Source organism: Protopterus annectens, chromosome 11.part0 (genome assembly GCF_019279795.1).
Source record: "Protopterus annectens isolate FY-2018-M chromosome 11.part0, PAN1.0, whole genome shotgun sequence".
Classification (NCBI taxonomy): Eukaryota; Metazoa; Chordata; order Ceratodontiformes; family Protopteridae; genus Protopterus; species Protopterus annectens.
Genome location: NC_056745.1, coordinates 988,960,999 through 988,985,975, shown reverse-complemented (window position 1 = coordinate 988,985,975; position 24,977 = coordinate 988,960,999). Strand labels below are relative to the sequence as shown.

Sequence of the window (24,977 nt, the reverse complement as noted above, 5' to 3'; positions counted from 1 at the left end):
ATTTCTTTTTTCTTACACTGTGCAATGATACACATGTACAAAGGACAGTGTTACTCAGCACTGACCTACTCCACAAAAAAAGGAAATAAGTCAGTATCAGTCTTAAGCGGGCCAGACTGCTCGTTTGATGGCAACCTGCAGGGTTGTTTTTGTTCTTAAAATAATTTTATTGATTTTCAAAATGACAAATATAAATACTACTAGATTGTGAATAATTCAAAGAACAAACTATATACAATATACACATATGGCCTTATATATATATATATATATATATATATATATATATATATATATATAGTATACTTAGTTACTGCAGTTTTGACAGTTTTATACTTCCGGCTGTCTTACAGTAAACATTTTATTAGTTCATATTCATTATTTAACTGCAGCCTCCATTCATGAGGCATGAAACCTGTTTGAAGAAAGGCAATAGTTATCCCTCTGCACAAAGGTGGGCCATCTACAGACCACAAGTCTCACTAGCCTTGTATGTAAAACCATGGAAAGAATTATCATGGAGATGAGGATTAGAGATACAGTAAACCTCCAGACACTCGACCCAACCTAGTTTGGTTTTGTCAAAGGCAGATCATGCCTACTGAGCCTGGTGGACTTCTTTGGGAAGGTCAACAAAGCAATGGATGAAGGCAAAATCGTTCACACTGCTTACCTTGACTTGGCCAAGGCATTTGACAATACCCTACTTGGGCAGTGTTGACAAACTGAAGAGGTTAGGTACAAACCGTATGTCACCTAGTGGATAGTCAACTGGCTCACAGACAGGACCCAGGAAGTTAGAAGTGGTAGTCCACCTCTACAAAGAGGCCAGTCACAAGTGGAGTCTCTCAGGGGATCAGTCCTTGGACCACTCCTTTTTGTCATATACTTCTCAGAAGTCAAGACTAATGTCAGTGGTCTTTGGCTGACTAAATTTGCAGATTATTGCAAATTAGGAACCATCATTGAATCTCACACCGATACAAATGTTCTCCAGGAGGGGCTGACACAGACAAGCAAGTGGTGTCAGAGCCATGGACTAAAACTAAATGCCAAGAAAGGCATAACAGTATTCTTTGGGAAGCCATCCATCCCTGGTAACTATAATATTGACAACATACCCCTTAGAAGTGACCCAGTATTGACCATCATGTGTCTACAGTGGTGAGGAAACCATTCTATGTTGCACAACTTATAAATGAAGATATGGCATCTAAGTCCAAGGAAGTCACTATTTCACTGTATTCGGCATTCATCAGACCTATCGAGTATAATGCCCCCTTTGGTATGTACCTAACCAGGCATAGCCAACAACTGGAACATCCAGAGGTTTCTCACTAAAATAATACAGGGCATAAGTAAAGAGTCCTATGCAGACCGCCTCATTGCCCTATCCCTGTATTCTGTCTCCTACAAGCTTTTGAGAGGAGATCTATGCCTGGCATATAGGGCACTGTCAGACCCCACTCTGATGGACCTTCTGCATATCCATAAAACAAACAGCACCAGACTTACCCATTCTAAAGACAAACTTTGCCTGTGATATAAACAGGACCTGCTGGAGAGATAGGTATGTATCCCAGAGACTACCACGTCTATGGAACAGGCTCCCTCATTCATGTGAAGCAGAGTTTCTTCATATCACAATGCAAGTGCTACTCAGGCAATTGGATGGGAAACCAGAAATTCATCCCTGGTTTGGCAACTATGTGTCTGATGGACACGGGTAACCTGTAAATGGTTCATCTCCCAGGCCTATACTTACACTTATCAAGGGTATCGGAACTTGTCACAGATTTGGGATGCATGGCTAGGCTCAAAAAGGATCTTGGGGTGGTTAGCCTAGTAAACACCTACGAATAATATAAATTAATTATTCTATTGTCTATATGCAGAACCACCAATTCAATATTATAAAACAATTTCAAAGAAAAGAAATAATCAGTTGTAAATGAACCAGTAATTCCTTTAAACTGAGCTGGGGTATACCAGTATACACTTCAGTGATAGCCCACACAATTACTATGAAGTACCTTGCAGGTCAGAGTGTGGTGACACCACGAATGAGGCTGCTATCCCCAAAAAGTTGTCACTGCAAAGTGCTTTGTCTCCTTAACCAAGAAGTGCACCAACCATAGAATAACACAGCAGTATTAAGCAAGGCTACATAATATATAAATGCATATATGCATACATACATACATACATACAATTTCTTACTTAAATATTCTCAACTGTATGGTGTTGAATAACTATGTGATACACTGTTTAAAAATTAGTATACACTGTCAGAATTACCATTGGCTTTAACAAAGTTCCTATTCAAGATGTATGGTGTTGAATAACTATGTGCTACACTGTTTAAAAATCAGTATACACTGTCAGAATTACCATTGGCTTTAACAAAGTTCCTATTCAAGATGTATGGTGTTGAATAACTATGTGCTACACTGTTTAAAAATCAGTATACACTGTCAGAATTACCATTGGCTTTAACAAAGTTCCTATTCAAGACTAGACACTGTGCGTCTTGGGGGGGGGGGGGGGGTTATTCGCACCAAATTACTACAGTCCTACCAGACATATGTAATAAAACTATTTCTCTAGCAAACATATTTCAGAAGAGTGTGTGTGTGTATATACACGCAATACCTTAACCAATCTTGCAACTGGACCTAGATCACTACAAACAGGAGGACATGCAAAACTAGGGAACACCTGACATCCGCTAAAAGCTATGCTTCTGCAACGATTTGCTGCATCAAAAGTTAAAAATTTTACTACAGACATTATACATTTTATCGGAACCAGACATATGCATACTTAAATTACACATTACACCAACCTGTCCTTAATCATATTATGGACTATCAGAACTTAAAAATACACCTGCATCGATGCTACAAACATTAACGAGGAAAACACATGATTCCTAAACAAGCAAGCAGAATACGTTTCAGAAAAATAGTTAATATTCCAAATGCTGCACTAACGAGAAATGCTTAATATACGCTCTGTCAAACCTACACCTGTTTTTATATATTGAAAAATACTCACTGTCATTGTCTGAAACGATAATCTCACAATCCTCCTTAAAAAACTTCAAAAAACTATTGCCCAGGTCACCTTACCAAAGGTCTGCACCCTGACAGCAACACACTTTAACAACAAGATCGTACTTTCTTAAAAAGCACAAACTTGTGTTAAAATACAACTTCAAATGTTAACATCCTAAGTAGCAAACTTAACACATATTTTTTTTTTCTTCATTACACTTTTCCTCAAGAAATGCACTCACTCCCAGGCCCGTTCATTCATATTCAAAGCAATCATGCAAAAAGACTATCTTTTCTACAAATTACTTCTGCACGAAAACCACCACAAAGAAATAAAATCAAATAAACACTACTTCATAACCATACAGCTACTGATTAAATAATTACCATTGCGGCTGAAATACTACAGAGCCGGTAAGGGAGAATGATGACTCCACTACCGCAGCCTGAAGGTCAGCTTATCCCAAACTCACATGCGTAAACTCCACGAAGCAACGCTGCATCACGACTCTCGCGAGCTAGAACATCAAGACGTCATTTCGTCAGCAGATTTTTTTATTGTAATTACGTTTTCCTCGTTTTGCTTACTTTTGGTTCTCTGTTGTGTTCCCAATCCGGTAGTTGTTTAGTTTATGATTCTTTGCTGTGAAGGCTGTAGTTATGGGGAAAGCGGAATTTCTTACTCCTAAAGCTATAGCAAACCGGATAAAATCCAAAGGTCTGCAGAAGTTGAGGTGGTACTGTCAGATGTGTCAGAAGCAGTGTCGGGATGAGGTCAGTGTAATGTTTTGAGCATAAGGCTTTCCAGATTTGCCCTCGCTTATTTAGGTTTCTGTGTATCTTTTCTCTCAGCAACAGTGTACGTTTTACTTGACCGGTGTTTTGTGTGTTAAATGTGTATCACAGCCTGGTTGAAAATGTTTATATTAACTTGTGATATTTTTATTATTGACTGTGTGTTAGGGTAACTTCATACCTGTCAATCGCTACAATTTCCCCACAGAACCAACTTTGCCCTTCCTACATTTACAGATCTTATGTATGAAGTACGGTGTAGGCATATATGCATTATTGTATAACTGAAATAAGCACATTCAAAGATTCCCTGTCAATTACTGTTTAGGGTGTAATCTCTGAAGATTATTCTGAAAAGTAAGAATTTTTCTTTCAGCCTTTCTGTTATTGTTTTAGAAGGACATCGCAGTGGCGTTTCATACTCCGAGATTGCGAAGTATTGTCATCTCTTTCTGGATTGTTCCCGTAATGGCTAACCATACAACTGAAAATGATGTAACATAAGTCTTTACCTACTAAAACTGCTTCGAGATACTTAGGAATTGGGACCCACGTTAACAGAGTAGTAGGACATCTTAAAGAGACAGTCACAAGGATTTTTTGTTTTGATTTTGACTGTTTACATTTCAGGTTTGCCTTTCTGAGCACGCTCACCTTCGGCTAAGGGAGGTGGACGTACCTCTCAACCTCTTAGAGCAAGAAATCTGGACAGAGCCGTAAATAAAAGTGGGACAAAGCCCCAAAAATAGGGACACTTTTTAAATATTGCTCTTACAAACTTAAGACCATTGATAGAATAACAGATTTTGCATTAACATGAATTTTTTGAAGGATGTGAAGTCTGAAACTCAGATGGCTGTCATTGTTTTCTAACTTCAGTCTTTAATGATTTGTCATTAATTTGCCAGAAACCCAAAATTTTATGAAAAACAAACCAAAAATATGAGGCAAAAATCTGGACATCCTGTGAAAATCTGTACAATTGAGAGGTATGGATGGGGAAGAAGTGCCTGAAGGAAGTTTCAAAGGTTTTAGCCAAATTCCATCTGAAATTGCAGAGTTTGCATGAACATGAATTTTCAGTACTTGCGTATCATCGCAACCACATTCACAATGTGTCATAATTCTTCATAGTAAGGACAAATGAGTCATTTTGTTTTTGCATGGGTGGGTAAGCTATGTTTTTCTGACATACAGTAATCTGTCAGGAAGAGGAATAAGTCTGAAATTCCTCTTCGAGGATGGCGATAATACATAACTATGGAAAGCTCCTGCAAAGCAACACAGGATGAGTATGTTATGTCGACGGAATTACTGCAGTGACTGGACCCTTGGACTTTAGTAACCTTTACTAGTGTCTTTCTCCTTTATAAACTGGGGGGAGTGGGAGGAGTATGGGGAGCAATTTAACATGGCATCCACAAAAAGAGCACTCTCTACCACTTTGGGGCCCTACTGCAATCAAACACGAGTCACACAATGTATTTATTTGTAAACCTGACCAACACAACATGACTGTAAGCCTGTTTTCAATTACATTTTCCCCTTACAGCTTACTATAACCCAGCTGCAGTTCAGTAACGGAAGCAGAATATTTCATGAGGTATACAATGTCTGAAACCAGCTTTCCGTCTGACACCCGCCTCAAATGTGATCAGTTGTCTTCATAAACCTTTACTCCCAAGACAGCCGCTGCAACTTGGTGAATTTCTACCTCCCCCGACAGCAAAAGTTGAACTTCTAAAGTATAAAGTACCCACATGTAATATTGTCTGTACTCTCACATATATAATCACAGTCTGTGTTAACAGCAAGTAAGAATGAAAATGACCCGCAACCTGCCTTTGATCATGACTTGTTTTATCACACACATGATGACATTCAGGGTCTGCCCACGAACAAAGTTTTTCACTTCTTTTAACTATTTATACCCGTCACATCTACAACTACCCTTGTCCTCGTAAGCAGTTCCACTTTCTCATTTGGATTCCACAACCTGCATACTTTTTTGATTCAAGTACTTCCCATTACCTGCCATTTGGAATCTGGTTGCGATAATATGTAAGTACCGAATTTTCTGATGGGTATGAAGTCTGAAACTCAAATGGCTGTCATTATTTTCTAACTTCACTCTTTAATGATTTGACACTAATTTGCCAGAAAACCAAAAATATGAGGCAAAAATCTGGACATCCTGTGAAAATCTGTACAGTTGAGAGGTATGGGGGTGGGGGAAGGAGTGCCTGAAGCAAGTTTCAAAGGTGTTGGCCAAATTCCATCTCAAATTTGCAGTTGTACTGACAACAGCTCTCCCTGTGAGCTCTTCATTAGTTTAATCTGTGCATTTTACCCATTGAGACAAATAGCCTTTCAGGCATTTTATGACCTGACTGCTGCTGCTACTTTAGAAAGCACATGAGCAATGCAAGGCTTTTAAAACCTTAGTAAACTGAGTTTTTTTTTGTTTTTTTCATTTCATATTTTATTCTGTGGTGATTGTGAATCCTGGCCATCTACAACATTTTTATGACATGGCTTCTACCTATAGAAAGCATCTGAGTTAGGCAAACAGTAGTGGAAACCATAGTTCTCTTTCTTTCATGTCATGTTTTACTGTATTCTGATTTTTGAAAACTAACCCAGTGTAGTGACTTTCTGGATGCTAGTAATTCCATAGAAAGCAAGTGTGTGACAGAAGGTTGGCGCATTAGTAGACACACTCTTCTGTTTCTTTTTTCAGCTTGTAGTTTGATATGTGCTGATTTCTGAATACTACTAGACAAATGCACTATTTTTTATGAGCAGGCTGCTTGTACGTCTGTAGAAGCATGAGTGATGCAAAATTTAAAAATTAGTATACACTGATGCCCCTTTTCCCTGCCACAGCTATCTTTACTTTAAATATGAGCCAGGAGCTGGGGACATAGCCCCCCGATCCAATGTAAGTTCGAGAGGAACACAAATCCAAAGATTAGTTTATTCTGGGAGCTGAAACAAGACTGGAGCTGTGGATTTACAGGACATTTAAAAATAAAATGACACCGTAGGTGTGAGTGAAAGTGATGTGTCAAAGTGGGCATGGCTTCTGTCAGCTTAACTTGGACCCTAATTTTAAACACAAGCAACCTATGCAGTATAAAATCGCCTCACTCTATAGCCATTAATGTACTCATTCATAGGATCGAATACTGCCCGTTAATGTTACAAACCCAGCTGCTAATACCAGGTTATTACAGACCACCAAAAAATAAAGTACTATGCTTAATCAACATAGCTGATATTAGAGAACATTGGGATACTGCTTAACACCCTTACTTGCAAACTCCTTAATACTGCATACTGTCCAATTTAAAGACCTGATCCTTTAGTAAGGACTGCAGTTATACTTGTAGAAACCCAGATTGTACTTAGTTAGCCAGTCCCCTTACAAATTAGTGACTGCTGACAAAGCCTCTCTAAAATGCACCTTCCAGTTGGAATAAACTCCCAGAAGTGAGACAAATGAACGTAATGGCTTCAAATTACAATTTGATAAAACAGTTTTCCTATAAGTGCTTCGGAGATGTGGGCTAGAGAGCACTTATAAGGCAAGGAACAATTATGTATTCTGCCTACTGGCTTAATACTAACTCACCTCTTATCATATTCATTGAAAAGCTTCTTTGGAATTGAACTGTAAACTAAGTTGCTTTGTCGATAATGAACTGTACTTACCTGAAAATTATCTGTTTCTAAATGAAAATTCAGTATTGTTCTATGTATTCTCAACTATGTTATTGTCAGTGCCAATATAAAATTCTATATTAATAGTTCTACATTCTGTTGTATGTTTAGTTGTATTGTCTGACCTCTGTGGTCTGGTTTGTGACTGAAAAGGGTCCTTGGACCGATTCTCCTACCCAGTTAACAACCATTAAAAAAAATAAAAACAAAAATGGGATATGGGCTCTGAATAATTAATCACACTGATGAATGAAAACAAGTTAACATAAATATTTCAACTTAAAAAAAAAAAAGACACCAGTTCATAAAAATATGCCATCTTTAATGACGCACATTGATGGAAAACAGTTTGAACTTTGAGCATTGTGTGTGTGTGCTCGTGTGTGCGCCACATGTGTCTGTGTGTGCACGCGTGCATCTGTGTGTGCGCACGTGTCTGTATGTGCGTTAGTCAAAGTCATGAGTATTCTGTACCCATCTAATTCTAAAGGATATGGCTAGTTACTTGATTGAGATCATTGCATTTCTTTATCACTGAAAGTATGATCCATTGAATTTAATGTACCCACTCACTATCCACCGAAACTGCATGTCAATGAAACGACGACCTGCTGAATTCCTTTCCCAGGGAAAGGAACCACTGGACAACCATGCAAACGACACAACAGAAAGACACGGAGCCCACCAAAGTGGGGGGCTTTGCCCCCACACCCCCCTACTCAACCCCAAGATTGCACTACATGGAGAGAGGGCACAGTTCACCATGGTGGTCCAGTGGTTCCTTTCCCTGGGAAAGGATTTTAGCAATTTGTTTCGTTAAAATGCAGTTTCGGTGGATATTGAACTAGTAAGTTAGATTTGATGGATCTTACTTGTTGATTGAAAGTAGATCCTTAAACACAGGGCTCTGTTTTGTAACTTTTGCACGTACCACTAGAAGCATCTTGAAAAGGTACAGCCATTCTTTATTAGAAAAGTCATAAGAAGTGAAAACATGAATTTACTAGAAAACCTTCAGGAATTTTCATTGTTTTTGTTTGTGTGTATTTGCATGCATGCATGCATGCATATATGTATAAAACATATACACAGACATACATACACATGTAAAAGGTATGCATTTGCTGTAGTGGAGCTCAGCACCCCCCCCCCCCCCCCCATGTACAATAGCAAGCCCAAAACAGTCATAACTGTCCAAGGGTAGCCAACATCACTGCATTTCCCAGTCTGTCAACAGCTGACTGATGGGTAATATTTCCTAAAATTACTTAATTTATTCTTTAATTGATATAGAGCTGTAATCAAGCTGAACCATTTTCAGACTCAGCCCTGGTAACCGTCACCAGTGTGATACACAAAAGCAAAAGGAAAAACATCAATATAAAACAAGTTAATAAAGGAGAAATAAGAAAATTCCATAAGCATTATTGGCAAGAAAACGTAAGTGATGGTAGTACATTATGAAATTATTGCTAATACAATGATCATTCAGCGCAGTAAACATTCAGTAGAACTGAGTATTTGAAGGATATACAGACCTCAGTAACATCGCAGCAGCAGGACTGCTGTCAGCCAGGTCACAGGTGGGCTGCTAGTCAAGGCACAATTCAGCATCTGGACCATTTCTTAGCTGGGAAGTGGTGGCATTTGACTGAACTAGGAACTGTTGGTAGTTGCTGAGATTTGAAAGAAGATGTTCAGATTTATTCTGTCTTGAGATGTCTGCTTTTGTTGCCTCAAACCTAGAAGCATTGGTTGAGCAAAGTTGACACACACGATTATACTAAATGATATATTTTCAGTAGGGTTTTTTTTTTTTTTTTTTTAAATAGTAATTTGTGAGTAAGTTCTAGATGAATGTACTTAACCTTATTATGAAACTTTATCCACGTCAGCTGAGAAACAAAATTACATGACATTTCTTGTGTATAGGACTAGAGGCAAACTTAGCACATGTATTTCATCATTTGGAGGTATTTTTATTTATTTATTTTTTTTACAGAGTGGTGGAGAATCATTTAGCAGTATTGCATTAGGAGTACAAACTTAGAATTTATTGCTGCTCGTACATTTGTGTTAAAGGTAGCAATACAAAACTCTATTATTATTTGTTAAACTGGGTAAATGAACTGATCCTGAGATGGTTTTCAGCAACAACCTGATCCTGAACTGAAGCACATACAGTTATACAACTGAGGACATTGACAACTTATTTGCTGACAATTTCAGCTCAAACTTTAACCTCCATCTCACCCAAATTGCTCACAGAATAATAGCATGCCTATGCCACCTGCGTACTAGTCCTAAACAATCTGTTCAAGTTTAAAAATACTAGCTCCATGATATCAATTTGTTATTAATGTCTATCTGTTTATCCAATTCCTTAATATTTAAATATTGTGAATTGTTCATAGGTAGGTACTAGGCTATCTGCCCAAGGGCATTTATAAGCCTAGCCAGAGTGTGTCAGCTTTCGCCGCCCCATTGATTAATTAACTGAGCCTCTGTCAAGAAGAGCCAATGAAGTTATCCCAAGGGTGTATTTTCTGTTACCCATCCACTTGTCAAGGTTTCTGTTGAAGTGTGTTAGTGAGGGGCTCTGCCTAATGTAGTTAGGAATTTTGTTCCAAAGCATGGGGAGTCTCTGTGACAGGAATCTATCCCTCCAGCATGTTCTATTTAATGTTGTGGTGAGGTTTAGCTCACTAGAGCGAGTGGCTCGCAGTGACTTGGATTTCTTTAGGTGGAGCATGTCCATCAGTTCTGAGTTGGATATGGCTTTGTAAGTCAGGCAGAGATCACCTCTGAGTAAGCAATTTGCCACTGAGTACAGCCGGAGTTTTTCCAGGCGGGCTGCATAGGACATATGTTTGAGGCCAGTAATCCTTTTGGTGAGGTACTTTTGTGGTCTTTCCAGCTGTTGGAAGTGTCTTGTGAGGTACATCCCAAATGGGGCATTGTACTCTATGATGGGTCTGATGAGTGATGAGTAGAGGGGGCACTATAACCTCTTTATTTCTAGATGCGAACCCTTTAGTAATTAGATGGGCTACATAGAAGGATTTCCTAACTACTTTGGCAATATGATTGTCAAAGGAGAAATTACTATCTACTTGGGTCCCCAGATCTATTATTACCTCTTCTTCTGTGTTAAGGGGACTGCCACCTATGTGGTAATTCATGGGCGTTTTGTTTTTCCTAAACGGGATGACTATGCATTTTTTGGCATTTAGCTTGAGACCATGACTTTGACACCAGGTGTCCATCTCAGTAAGGCCCTTTTGGAGACTGTCTGTGTCAGCTGGAGAGTCAATTATGGCTCCCAGTTTGCAGTCATCGGCGAACTTGGTTAGCCATAGTCCTCCTGTGTTTGCCTGTACTTCTTAGAAGTATATGCCGAACAGTAGGGGTCCCAGAACCGAGCCTTGTGGGACACCACTTGTGACTGGTTTAGAGTCGGATCTGGAGCCCGCTATTCTTACCATGTGAGTTCTGTCTGTAAGCCAGTTGGTAAACCATCTCGTGACGTAGGGGTTTATGTTCAGGCTGGTGAATTTTTCTATAATTCCCGAGTGGGGAATGGTGTCAAAATGGTGTTGTTTTTTATTGCTGTGATAATTGCCCCCCCCCCAAAAAAATGCCCAACTCCTCAGTCTTCTCCGCAAAAAGCGTGCCCATTGTCCAAGTGCTTCCTTCAGATGTTTTACCACCAAAAGACATTTCCACAAAGAAAAATCCAATTATCTTCTCTTCCACTGAACCACCCCCTTGACAAAGCAGTACAGTTCTTCAGTGTTGTCTTCCTGTTCATCCTTGTTTCCCAAGCTACTGTACAAAGGAGGAAATCTAAAACCAGACTGACAACGTAGCTAATCTCTGAAGTCAAACAACTTGAGTTTCAGAGAAGAAGCATGGACATTATGGGGAAAATGGCTCTCTAATAGCAAACAACAGTATTAAACATTAAAGACTGAAACAAAAACTCAGATCTGTCAGACCAAAAGCCTGCCCTATACACATGCGAGACCCATACCAGCATAACCCCAAGCAACTCTGTAACACCATGAATAACTTGGTCAATTCACCCTACACCCTCATGACACCAGTCGCACATTGTGTGCAAATTAAATTCCGATTTTTATCAGTACCATAGCTTCCGGAATACAAAATGTAACATCCCAACTAGAGGAAATAGCTATCATTATAGTTCAAGAAGTATTTATTTTACTGTCTCCACCAAGCAAAGCAAAAACATGCTAACTAGTCTTAAAAACCACTCCCCTTGTCCCTGGTAATATACCACCAGAGTATCTTTGAATAGCAGCACCATGCATCACTTACCCTATTGCTATTATTATAAATCAATCTAACAAAAAACATTAGATCCCCCTCATATGAAAACGATGCCATGCTGTCATGCTTCACTAAGATAAATCCTCCACTGAGTTAATTTGTAAAACTGCAACCATTTTATCCACACTCTCTCCAAAATCTCAAAAAATGCATCCATAAACACACAGTAGCTCACAGGAAAAAAAAATCTATTCTCCCATGCACAGCATGTTGTCCTCCCCAGCCACAGTACACAATAGGACAGAAACTGCATTTTTAGCCTTCCTGCTTGTTGAGTCTGGAAAAAATAAGACTGCATGTATCATCCTTTTTCTCTTAGACTTGTCAAAGGAATTCATAGGTAGGTACTAGGCTATTGGCCCAAGGGCCTACATAAGCCTAGCCAGCAAGGTTCCATAGTTTACGCCACCCAAGAAAGTTATTTTCCTGTGCCACTGTCCAGCAGAGACACAAAAGTGATCCCTGGGGTGTATTTCTTATTTCCCATCCACTCATCAAGATTTTTCTTGAAGAGTGCTAATGAAGAACTTTGCTTGACCTAGATGGGTAGCTTGTTCCAGAGTATAGGAAGTCTCTGGGACAGGAATCTATTCCTCCAGTGTGTCCTGTTTATTGTGGTGACAAGGATTAGGTCCCTAAAGCGTGTAGCTCAGAGGGATTGGGATTTCTTTAGGTGTAGCATGTCCAACAGCTCTGTGTTTGACAGAGATCACCTCAGAGTCGGCGATATGCTACGGTGTAAATCTGGAGTTTTTTGAGGCGGTCAGTGTAGGGCATTTGTTTGAGGCCAGTAATCCTCTTTGTGAGGTACTTCTGTGGCCTTTCCAGCTGCTGCAGATGTCTTGTGAGGTACATTCCAAAAGGGGCATTGTACTCTATAATGGGTCTAATGAGTGACGAGTAGAGGGGAACAATGACCTCTTTTTTTCCTGGATGCGAACCCTTTTATGATGAGGTGTGCCACGTAAAAGGACTTCTTGACTACTGTGGCGATGTGACTATCAAAGGAGAGACTGCTGTCCAACTGGGTTCCAAGGTCTCTTATCATGTATTCGGTGTTAAGTAGATTGCTGCCTATGTGGGAGTTCATGGGTACAGAGTTTTTACCAAAGGGGATGGCGCTGCACTTTTTGGCATTGAGCTTTGGCATTGAGCTTGAGGCCATGGCTCTGACACCAGGCATCTGTCTCAGTGAGGCCCTTCTGTAGGATGTCCACATCATTTGGGGACTTGACTATGGCTCCTAGTTTGCAGTCATCTGCGAACTTTGTTAGCCAGAGGTCTTCTGTGTTAGCCTGTACTTTAGAGTAGTAGATACCAAACAGGGGAGGTCCCAGGACGGAACCCTGTGGTACTCCACTTGTCACTGCTTTGAGGTCAGATTTGGAGTCTGCAACTTTTACAGTGTGGGTTCTGTCAGTGAGCCAGATGGCAACCCATCTTGTGACATAGGGATTTATACCTAGTTTAGTCAGTTTAGCTATAATTCCAGAATGGGGGATGATGTTGAAAGCCTTGGCGAGGTCAAGATAGGCTGTGTGAACCACCTTACCCTCATCCACTGCTTTGGTGACTGCCTCAAAGAAGTCGATCAGGTTCAGGAGGTATGATCTGCCTTTCACAAACCTGAACTAGGTGGAACCCAGAGTTTGGAGGTTACCAATGTTTTTATTTGAGTTCCATGATGATACATTCCATGGCCTTGCAGACCAGGCTCGTCAGGCTAATAGGTCGATAGTTCCCGGGATCAGTGTCATTCCTTGTTACTAGAGAGATATTCTGGTTGCTGTATAGGTCACCAAATCTTATACTGGTTTAGTAGTTATCTGTCCCAAAGTGCATAGTGTTTCTTGTAGCAGGATACCAACTCATCCTGTCACCAGCCACTGTTGATGTGCCAAGGGATCCATCGTGGGCCCAGTACTATTCAATATTTTTATTAAGAACATAAATCAATTTACAACAGCACCCTAGTTCACTATGTTGATTACTCGGCACTGATGACGTCAGCTGAAACCTTAGACAAATTGCAAATTCTCATACAAGAGTCCTTCAGCTGCTAAGAGAAGTAGCTCACCGACCCCCCCCCCACCTATTGCTTAATGCCTCCAACTGACGCTGTTCCATTCACTCTCACTCTTGTCTCCATAAACATTCATGAACAATTTATCCATTGAACCTATAATACTGATACACCACCGTTTGAAATTTAGCAATCATATAAACTATGCAGCATCCAAAACAAACAAAAACATGTGTTATGAAACAAAATCTTTACTTGCTGATCAGTTTCTAGTATCACCCACCCAAATACTCCTACTTCCAGTTTTATTGTATAACTATAGAGGTGTTGCACACATACTTATAACTGTTTTTACTAAGTTTGAAACAACCAGTAATAAAATAGCCAAATTTGCTGCAACCAAACTTGCATACATACTGCTTTGTTGCAGTAACAACGCTAGATTGTCTTGAACTACAGAATACATTAACTGCTAACCAGCTATATGTAATCCATAGCATCCTGTACAAATCTGTTAGTGGTACATCCATCATGCATCTTGCACGATAATACATTCTCCCAGCTACTTGAATTACATGACCAGCATTGGTAAATCTCAAAACCAGTAGTCATTTTGGTAACTCGCTGTACTCCACTTCCATAACAATACTGTGGAACACCATCCATATGGGCATAAGCACCGAGCCTATATTTATCCACAGTCCTGATGGCATAATCAATGGGATACATATACATAAACATTCAGTATGTAAGCAAATCAACATATCCTCATTATGACTTTTTCTACACTCAAGTTGGTACAGTAGTCCCTTTCTCCTTTCCACCTCAGTACTCATGCCATTGATCCCACCCACCCTTCCTCCTCCTTGTCTCCCTTCTCTTCTCTTGCTTACATTCCTCTTTCCCTTTATCCATTATCACTTCTAATTTTCAAGTTTTTTCTCACTTGTGTAGAATTTCTGCTTGTTCTTTTTTCCATCGACATGACTTTTCTCTAGCCTTATCCCGTTACTATCTATGGCTGGCAAATGTAGTGTACGACATTTATGCTGAAAGCTGCTTTTGCTTTACATTGCTTATTTTACTGTTTATATTTTACTGTTTTAAAAACTGTAGATGTATTACAAAGTTTGTTTTTGTTGTTGTTTATTGATTATATACAAAGTTTTCAACCCTGCTGTATTATACACTCCCATTTTTAGCAGTACCCGCTGATCCACCCCAAAGCTTCCTTTGAAAACAGTCTGTTTGTCCAGATGAATTGTCCTGGTCAGTAATTATGAATAAGTAGATATGCAATCATGCAAAATAGAAATATTAAAAATGAATATGGTTTAAAGCTAATATGTAGGACATGTGTCATGCCCAAGTGGCCTGATGTTAAAAAAAAAAATTATACACACATATATATATATATATATATATATATATATACACAAAGGAACATTTTAAAATTAATAGTGCATACATCTCTAGAGGTCAAGTGAAAAAAAAAATAGATTTTTTCTGATTACCACTTAAACTGTTATAGAATTACAGAGGATCACGTCTATATCCCAGCACTTAGTGCGCACAACTCACAGACAGGGTGACAGTCCATTCCAGGATATGCATGCACACAATTTTCCACAGACGCACAGACCCAAACTCGCACATGTCCTGTAGCCTCCTTGTTCCTACTTGTCTTGATTCATAGCCACATGAACTTTGTCTACGTAATGCCTACCTGTTGCAGGTCTTCTCTCACAAAGCCCATCTGTCTCTTGGTTGGATGTCCTTGTCTTCTCTTGCTATTTTCTAGTCTTGTCCAAATCATCTTTTGCTTTTCTGAACATGCACCCAAAGCATTGTAATCTGTTCTTTATGACATTCTCAGCAACTGGTGCTACTTTGACTTCTGCTTTGATGTCACCATTTCTTCATCTTTCTCACAGTGTGCATCCTTCTGTTCATCTCGTGCACTTCATCAAGTCAATTTTTCAATTTTCCTCATTTGCTCTGCCTTCACTACCTATGTTTCTGTAGCAGACAGAAGTACTGGTCAATCCCCTGTTTTATTCACCTTGCTTCTCCGCTTCTTTGGTGTTCTTCTGTCACACATTACCTTTGACACCTCTTACCAGTTGGCTGCAGCTTAACTTTGACCTCCTCATTCAGATTTCTCTCCTCCTTAAGCACATCTCCCAGTCTGCTTCAAGTTGCTAACTTGTTCCACTGTTTCCCTTCTATCTCCATATTTAGCTTCTTTTGATTTTCCCCATTTTGCAGCCATGATCACTGTCTTGTCTGTAATGTTTTGTGTTCCATTTTTCTATTTCCTGAAGTTCCTGTTCAGAGTCTGCTTGTAGTGGCACATCATCTGCATACAACAGCTTTGTTGATTGCACTCCCTAACTTGTTTGCTAATGTAATACACCAACTGTTGGAACAGGAGTGGGGTCAGAGCTGAACCCTGATGCATACCCATTCCCACCGGTAACTATTCTGAATCCCTGAACACTGTTTGTACTTGTGTCATTGGATCTTTTTATGTAGACTGTGTTTATTTTTTACCACTATATTTTAGGAACTTCAGACCATCATAGGATGGCCTAAACCAGTTTTCTTGGGACCTCTCCATGTGCTTTCTCAAAGTCTGGGAACTGTACAGTCGTACTGTTTCACTTTCTCTAGCTTATCCAGTCTCTGTCTCTCACTGTGGTCATTGGTCTGGTTGTGCTACATTCTGATCTTAATATGAAATTTTCATCTACTAACTTATTTTCTGCTATTCTGTGTGTTCATTTATCAGTTCCCCTCTTCAGCACTTTCATTCAGTGTGACAGGAGTTTCATAAATTTCTACTGCCTAAAATTGTGATTATCACCTTTATTCTAATACAGTGGCACTAGAAGGTTTATCCTCTGGTCATTTTGGATATCCCATTCTCTATCCATACCATGATGAGTACCCATGAACTATTTCTTCCATAGTATACCCTAAATGTTGATCATATCTATCGTGACTTTATCTGAAACTGCTGAGTTCCTTGACTTATTTTTCCTTGATGCTGCTCCTGCTACTTCTGCAGAGGCTTTTTCTTGCACATTTCACTCAACCATCTCATTGCCTTTACAACACACACATTTTTCCATCTGCATATCCCCTAACCTCTACTCCCCCAATAACATTTTGCTCTTCACCTACAAACTCTTGCCATACCACCAGACTACTACTCCAATTTTTACCAGTCCCATCTTAACAAACTCCACAACTTATAAACCACATACTAAACAACTTAAACACCTCTTCTTCTACATACACCATTTTATCTCTATCCTTGCCTCTGGGGACCTACACCCAAACCCTGGCCCCTCTTCCTTGCACATCTTTCCCTCCCCATCTCCTCCTCCCAGATTAGCTGGTAGATCCCTCCACTACATACACCATTTTACCTCTATCCTTGCCTCTGGGGACCTACACCCAAACCCTGGCCCCTCTTCCTTGCACATCTTTCCCTCCCCATCTCCTCCTCCCAGATTAGCTGGTAGATCCCTCCACTTCACTGCACTAAGTGCCCAAAGCATATGTAATAAAATCCCAAACCTCCACACATGGCTTGTCCACAACAAACCCTGTATTCTTTCCATCACTGAAACTTCGCTTCACCCACATATAAAAGATTCAGAACTTACTCCATCCAACTATTGTATTATCAGAAATGAGAACACACAAGAAATGGGGAGGTGTCAGTCTCCTTTACTCCTCATCCCTCTCAATCGCCCCTTACTCCAAACCTATCCCCAAATTTGGCAAAGCTGAATTACTTGTAGCCCTCCTTCAAGTAAACAAACAAACAAAAATGTATCTGTGTAGCCACCCTATGTATCTATCCTAGAGACAATGCCCCAATCCTCGAAGACATTCTGTCCTGGCTCTCAACCAGTATCACAAACGAAACTATAATCCTGGGGGATGTTAACATTAATTGGGACAATATTCAATCTCCAACTAACTCCTTAAATATAAATCTTTATAACTTTACTCCGCTTAGTAACTCCCCAACCAGACCTTCCAAAGACCTCACTTTTGGTAGTACCCTGGACTGGATTCTAGTTTCCCATCCTCACTGCATCTCCAATAGCAGCATCTTTCCGGATCCACTAGGTGGCCACCTTCCCACTTTCGCCCATCGTCTTCCTTCCTTCCTACAACTTTCCTACACCTACACCACTACTCGATTCCTAAAAAACTTTAATCCCAATGCATTCTCTGACATTCTAAAAAGAACCCACTAAACACTTTACCCCTGGATAATGCTGTTACTTACTTCAACACAACCTTCTTAAACTTGCTAGACTCCTTTGCTCCTTTGAGAATAAACTGCACAAAAAGTAACTCCGTCCCTTGGCTAACTAAAAATATCCTAGCCACCATGCAACACTATGATAAAGCCTGGAAACACTACCATAAAACTAAAACTATTACTTCCCTTAATGAATACAAAATACTTCGCAACAAAGCAAAAAAAAAAAACTGAACTAAGACTGTAGTGTAAAGCCTATTTCTCCACACTCCAAACCAAACACAACAGTAACCCTAAAAAACTCTGGGATGGAATTTCTTCCCTTCTAAACCCAGGCAAAAAAGAACACCTGCCCCTACCCAAATGCCTCTGACTCAGATCTAGCTACCCAATTCAACTCATTCTTTACTGATTCCATATCTAACATCATCCTTCGTTAATAACCTACCTTTCCCACAACAACTTTAACATATCCCCTTCTCATCCAGTATCTCTATCTCCATACCTCCTCCCTTCTCCATGAACCCTATCCCCATTTCCACTGTAAAAAAAACTTCTTCAAAAATTGAAACCTTGGTCTAATGCCCCCTGATGAAATACCCTCCTACTTTCTAAACATAGCTGCAGAAGCCATTGTCTTCCCTGTCTGCATCCTTATAAATCGATCAATTTCAGAATGCCATGTTCCCCAGCTCGGGGGGAAAAAGGCCTACATCATTCCACCCCATAAAGGCGGCAATAATAATGATATCTCCAACTTCCGTCCCATCGCTGTCTAATCCCCCTATTTCAAAACTCCTCGGAAAATGCATCCACCTACAACTCCTACCCTATCTTACAAATTATAACCTTCTTACTCGCACGCAGCATGGATTTCATCCTGGCAATAGCACCACAACAGCCCTGCTCTCCTTCCTAAGAAACTATAAACATAGCCCGTGAGACTGGTCACATTGTATCTACCCTCCTCCTAGACCTCTCTGAGTCTTTCGATACCATCTCTCATAGCCTACTTCTTACTAAACTCTTTCAACTAAATCTATCCCACTCCTCTATTAACTGGTTCAACAGTTGCCTATCAAATAGGCAACAAGCAGTTAAGTGGAAAAAAGCTATTTCCCCATTCTGTAACACACTCGCAGGTGTGCCCCAAGGCTCAGTTCTAGCCCACCTTCTATTTAATATTTTCAGTAATGACTTCTACCATGTCATCCCTAACTCTAACCTCATCCAATACGCGGATGACTCAACAATAATCTGTTCTGCAACCTCCTCTTCTGCATTAGTAAAATGAACCCAAGATGTCTTCTCCTCCACAGAACAATGGATGCTAGAAAACCATCTAGCACTAAATGCTACTAAAACTAAACTGTTATTTTCCCCCTCTAAAAGTATTACCCTAGACAAAACTTTCTCTGTTACCAGCAAAAAATAACACTCCCCTTGAAACAGTCTCCACTTCAAACTATTAGGAATCCAAATTGACGACCAACTAAAATGTGATAGCCATCTCCAGGTAAAAAATAAAAAAAACTCAAGAAACTAGGCATGCTTTATCACCACTACCATTTCATCTCTCCCTCCACCAGACTCATTCTTGCTAAAACATACCTCATCCCTTCCCTCCTGTATGGTGCCTTGATCCTTCCCAATCTGAAATCATCCCTCAAATCAAAACTCTCCTCCTGTTACTATAAAATTTCAAAATTTGCAACTGGCCACAGATCCAAAACCCATCACTGCATCTCCCTGCACTAACTGAACTGGCTTGAACTGCCCAATTATCTTAACTATGTGCAACTTGTCCAAGCACACAAACTTATTTCTAAACCCTATCTATGCCCCTCCCTTGCCTCTACCTTCAAAATACATCTTCCTAACAGATGCCTACGATCCAACTTCCAAAATCTAATAGAACTACATAAACCTACCTGACCTCCTGGCAAACATCTTCTTTCAAACTGCTTAGCACGCCACTGGAATTCTCTCCCACCTCTTTAATTCTCTCCCACCTCTTAGCCGTACCACTAACAGTCTATCTTTTAAAAATCTTCTTCTCTCACGCCTAATTTCACAGTGGGAATGCTCCTGCTCTCATCCTACATAACATCCCCAACTACAATTTCTCCCTATATCAAACATATCTGCCAATAGCTTCCTTTAGCCTATAATTCATTGAAGGTGCTGGCATACTCTATATTTCCTTGAGTTTGTTTATAATGTAGTTTTTCATGCATTTGCTCCATCAAATGCCAATTTATTGTAACTATTGTTAACATTGTGATTTTTTTTTTCTAATGTCATAAAGCGTTTTGTAACTTAGAAATTTTGTAAGTGTTATTTTGTTATTCTGCACTTCTATCATTTACTATTATTTACTATTTGTATTTCTGGAGCTTTTCGCCCCAGGACCTCATTTTGAATGTTAAATGCTCCTGAAACATTAGTATCCATGTAGTTGCACTGTTGGCAATTTATACTTACTCCAAACTTGTCTTCCACACATATATAAACATTGTAATGTGTTATGCATGGTATTTGATTAATGTCTCACTAAACTGAATGTAGCTGTCTATAATTTTCTGTGACTTTCCTGCCTATATAGTAGTATTGTATTTCAGTTTTTGATGCAAGTTATTTCACTATGTAGTGCTCCCTCTCCCTCTCTTGCATACACCCTCACTGCAAAGTACAACCTCATACATTTTAACCCTGCATTTCCAACCTAGCTGCTGCTGGTTACCTTTATGTTAGTAACTGTTTTATAATATCCCTTCTCTTCCAGTTTGTCCTGCTGCGTGTAAATCATCCCTGGTGTCTCCTGCCTTGAGATACCCTGGATTCCTGACTGTTGAAAACTATCCAAAGTGAACACTTACTGTGCTGTACTGGTCACCCAAGGTTAGGCCGTAAAACAACTGACAAAAGAAACCAAAGTGTATGTACCTTTTTGAAAAGTTGTTTGTACACCCTATAGCAATATTGTAATCCTACGTGTGCATGCTAATAGCCTACTGCAGATCTCACTCAACCTGCTGTCTCCAGTCCATCACTGCCCCCTACGTGCCTGTAGCCCTCCTCTGCAGTAAATGGATCTGTCCACTAGATGGCAGCATTTACCTACTTTTAAGTATTTCGCTCTAGACTAAAATAAGTTACTTGATATTGTCTGTCCTGTATTGCTCTATTGCCCTTCCCCAACCTCTGTACTAAACCACTGTACACTAATGTATATTATCTGATATTGCCTGTCCTACTTTGCTCTATTGCCCTTTTCTATCCTCTGTAAACCTCCCTTCTTCCCCTCAGTCTCTTTTAGCAAATCAGTGCCTCACCCCTGAGCCTTTCTTGCCCTGTGCTTGCTGTCCACCTCCACTGATTGTTCCTCGCTGACTTGCTGTTCCGTCTCCTTGGCTCTACCAGCTCTTTTCGCCCTGCAGGCTCACTCCGCTCCCCTACCCACCCCCAGTACCTCTACACTTATACCTATTACACCACACCCACTGCCTCCAACACTCAACCAACTCACTCACCCCACCAACATCCAGTCAACACCTCCCACACTCAGTCAACTCCTCCACTCCATCCACATGTTACTCTACCTCCTCTATCACTATCATTTTTACTATAACTATATCCCGTTTTTACTCTATTATAGGCATGGCCTAACTCCACTTCTATCCTGTATCTAAAGCAAACATCATGCCTACCAAACCTTCCACATTATTAACTGAAATACTACTACTTATTACCGTATCCTATCTAAACTATCTCACCAGACCTCTGTACATTAATCACTCCCCTTCATTTCACACTACTACTTCACTCCAAATACACCATGCATACTCCCAAACATTTATATCACCTAGCCTCTACATCCTCAACAATACTTTCCTCTTCCCCTGTAGACTTGTATCACATGCTAAACCTACCTCTCCTATCTAGAATACCTCTATCTCAAATCTTACTATCCATAAACTTAAAACTAAGCAAACTAAATGTTCACTTTCCCATATTCCTCACTTAATCTGTACCCTTCTCTCTGGGGACAGGTACCTAAATCCTACCCCCTCCCCCCACACAGTACAACCGCCCCATCTCACTCACCCTACTTAGCAGGTAGGTCCCTCCACTTCACAGCTCTAAATGCCCAAAGCATCTGCAACAAAATCCCTAACCTCCACGCCTGGCTTCTCCATGATCAACCAGATAGTCTATCCATCTCTGAAACCTGGTTGAAACCTCATATAAAAGACTCTGAATTGATTCCACCTAACTACTGTATTCTTAGAAAAGATAGAACACATAGGAAAGGGGAAGGTGTCGCTCTCCTGTACTCCTCATCCCTTCTAATGACCCCCTACTCCAAACCCATCCCTACATTTGGCAATGCTGAAATAATCCTAGCCCTCTTTCACATAAATAAACATAAACTTATCTGTATAGTCCCTTTATATCCCCCCAGAGACCATGTCCAAACTCTAGAAGATATTCTCTTTTGGTTTTCTACCAACATTACTAATGAAACTATTATTCTGGGCGATGTTAACATTAACTGATCCACAATTCAATCTCCAGCCAACTCCTTTAAATATAAAGCTTTATAACTTTACTCAACTTATTACCGTAACAACTAGGCCTTCCAAAGACTTTCACCATGGGAGCACCCTGGATTTGGATTCTAGTTTCACATCCTCACTCCATCACTGATAATAGCACCATTCCCAACCCTCTAGGTGACCATCTTCCCACTTTCACCCACTGTCTTCCCTCCTCACTACAACAAACCCACACCTCTACCTCCACCCGGTGTCTAAAAAACTTCAACCCAGATGAATTCTCAAATGCACTAAAAAGAATAAACTGGAACCCACTAAAAACATTATCCCATGAAAATGCTGTTTCCTACTTCAACACAATCTTCCTGGACTTGCTAAACTCCTTTACCCCCTAGAAAACTAAATGCACAAAAAATAACCCTGTCCCATGGTTAACTAAGAATACTTTATTCATTATGTGACTCCAAGATAGCTTGGAACCGTTACCATAAAACTAAAACTATTACCACCCTCAATGAATACAGAACTCACAGCAATAAAGTAAAAAAACATATTGTCTCAGACCGCAAAACCTATTTAACAACACTCCAAGCTAACCATAATACTAACCCCAAAACATTCTGGGATGGAATCTCCTCTCTCCTTAACCCAGGTAAAAAAAGAAAACCCCTCTCCTGACCCTCATGCCTCCGACCGGACTCTAGCATCCGACTTTAACTCATTCTTCATCAATTCCATAGTGAATCTCACATCATCCTTCACTAACAATAATGCATCCCCACTCCCACAAACACATCCCTCCTTCCTCTAGTAACTCCAACCCCCAACCTCCTCCCTTTTCCATGAATCCTATCCCGATGTCTATTATAAAAAAAAACTACTCCTAAAATGAAACTGTGTTCTAATGCTCCTGGAGAAATACCCTCCTGTTTCCTAAAAGTAGCAGCAGAAGCCATTGCCTTCCCTGTCTGCATTTTAATGAAGTGTTCAATTTCAGAATGCCATGTTCCCCATCTTTGGAGAAAGGCCTTTATTATTCCAATCCATAAAGGAGGAAACAACGACATCCCAAATTTCCGACCTATCGCTATCCTATCCCCCATTTCTAAACTCCTCGAAAAATGTGTCCACCTTCAACTCCTACCCTATCTCTTAAACAATAACCTCCTTACTCTGACTCAGCATGGATTCCGACCAGGTCATAGTACCACCAATGCCCTTCCCTAGTTCTTGGAGACCATTAACAAGGCCCTTGACACCGGTCATATTGTATTCGCCCTCCTCTTAGACCTGCGAAAGGCTTTTGATACCATCTCTCACAATCTTCTCATTACCAAACTTTCAAAACTAAACCTATCCCCCTCCTCCATTAACTGGTTCACCAGTTACCTATCAAATAGACAGCAAGCTATCTCACCTTTCCTAGATACTCCCACAGGTGTCCCCCAAGGTTCAATACTAGGTCCCCTTCTATTTAATATCTACATAAATGACTTCTACCATGCAATCCCCAACACCAACCTCATCCAATATGCCGATGACGCCACAATAATTTGTTCTGCCACCTCTACTTCTTCACTAGCACAATTAACTCAGGAAGCCTTCCATTCTACAGAACAATGGATGCTAGACAACCATCTGGCACTCAATGCAAACAAGACTAAACTAATGATTTATACCCTTCCAAAACCACCACCTTAGATAAAAACTTCTCTATCACCAGTCAAAATAACACAACTCTCAAAATAGTCTCTACTGCAAAGCTTCTTGGAATTCTCATTGACGATAAGCTAAAGTTTGATAGTCACCTACAAGTAAATATAAAAAAAAAACACAAAAAAAAAATTAGGTGTGCTTTACCATCACAACTGCTATATCTCTCCCTCTACCAGGCTTCTTCTCGCTACTACCTACCTCATCTCTTCCCTCCTATATGGTGCCTCTATCATCAGTCTGCAATCTTCCCTCAAGTCAAAGCTCTCCTCCTGCTACTATAAAATTTAAAAATTTGCAACTGGCCATAGAGCTAATATCCATCACTGTATTTCCCTACATCAACTGAACTGTCTAGAACTACCCAACCATCTTACCTACATCCAACTTATCCAAGTGCACAAGCTTATTTTTAACTCCACCCTCTGCCCCTCTCTTGCCTCCACCCACAAAATCCTTCTTCCTGATAG

The 24,977-nt window shown here is 40.1% G+C and overlaps 2 protein-coding genes across 3 annotated transcripts in view; one reads left to right on the top strand and one right to left on the bottom strand.

Moving 5' to 3' along the window:
* The window catches only part of ATP5F1C (ATP synthase F1 subunit gamma), a 325,104-nt gene extending 321,539 nt beyond the window's left edge, over nucleotides 1–3,565 (bottom strand). For both annotated transcript variants that reach the window (XM_044088363.1, XM_044088364.1), the window contains exon 1: nucleotides 3,444–3,565. The gene's annotated coding sequence lies outside the window, so the exon portion shown is untranslated. The remainder of the gene's footprint in view (nucleotides 1–3,443) is intronic.
* Nucleotides 3,566–3,609: 44 nt separating this feature from the next.
* KIN (Kin17 DNA and RNA binding protein) overlaps nucleotides 3,610–24,977 on the top strand; it is a 416,311-nt gene continuing 394,943 nt past the window's right edge. Inside the window, exon 1 of the mRNA XM_044088362.1 lies at nucleotides 3,610–3,830. Within this exon, the coding sequence (XP_043944297.1) occupies nucleotides 3,717–3,830 (114 nt within the window). The 5' untranslated portion in view covers nucleotides 3,610–3,716. The remainder of the gene's footprint in view (nucleotides 3,831–24,977) is intronic.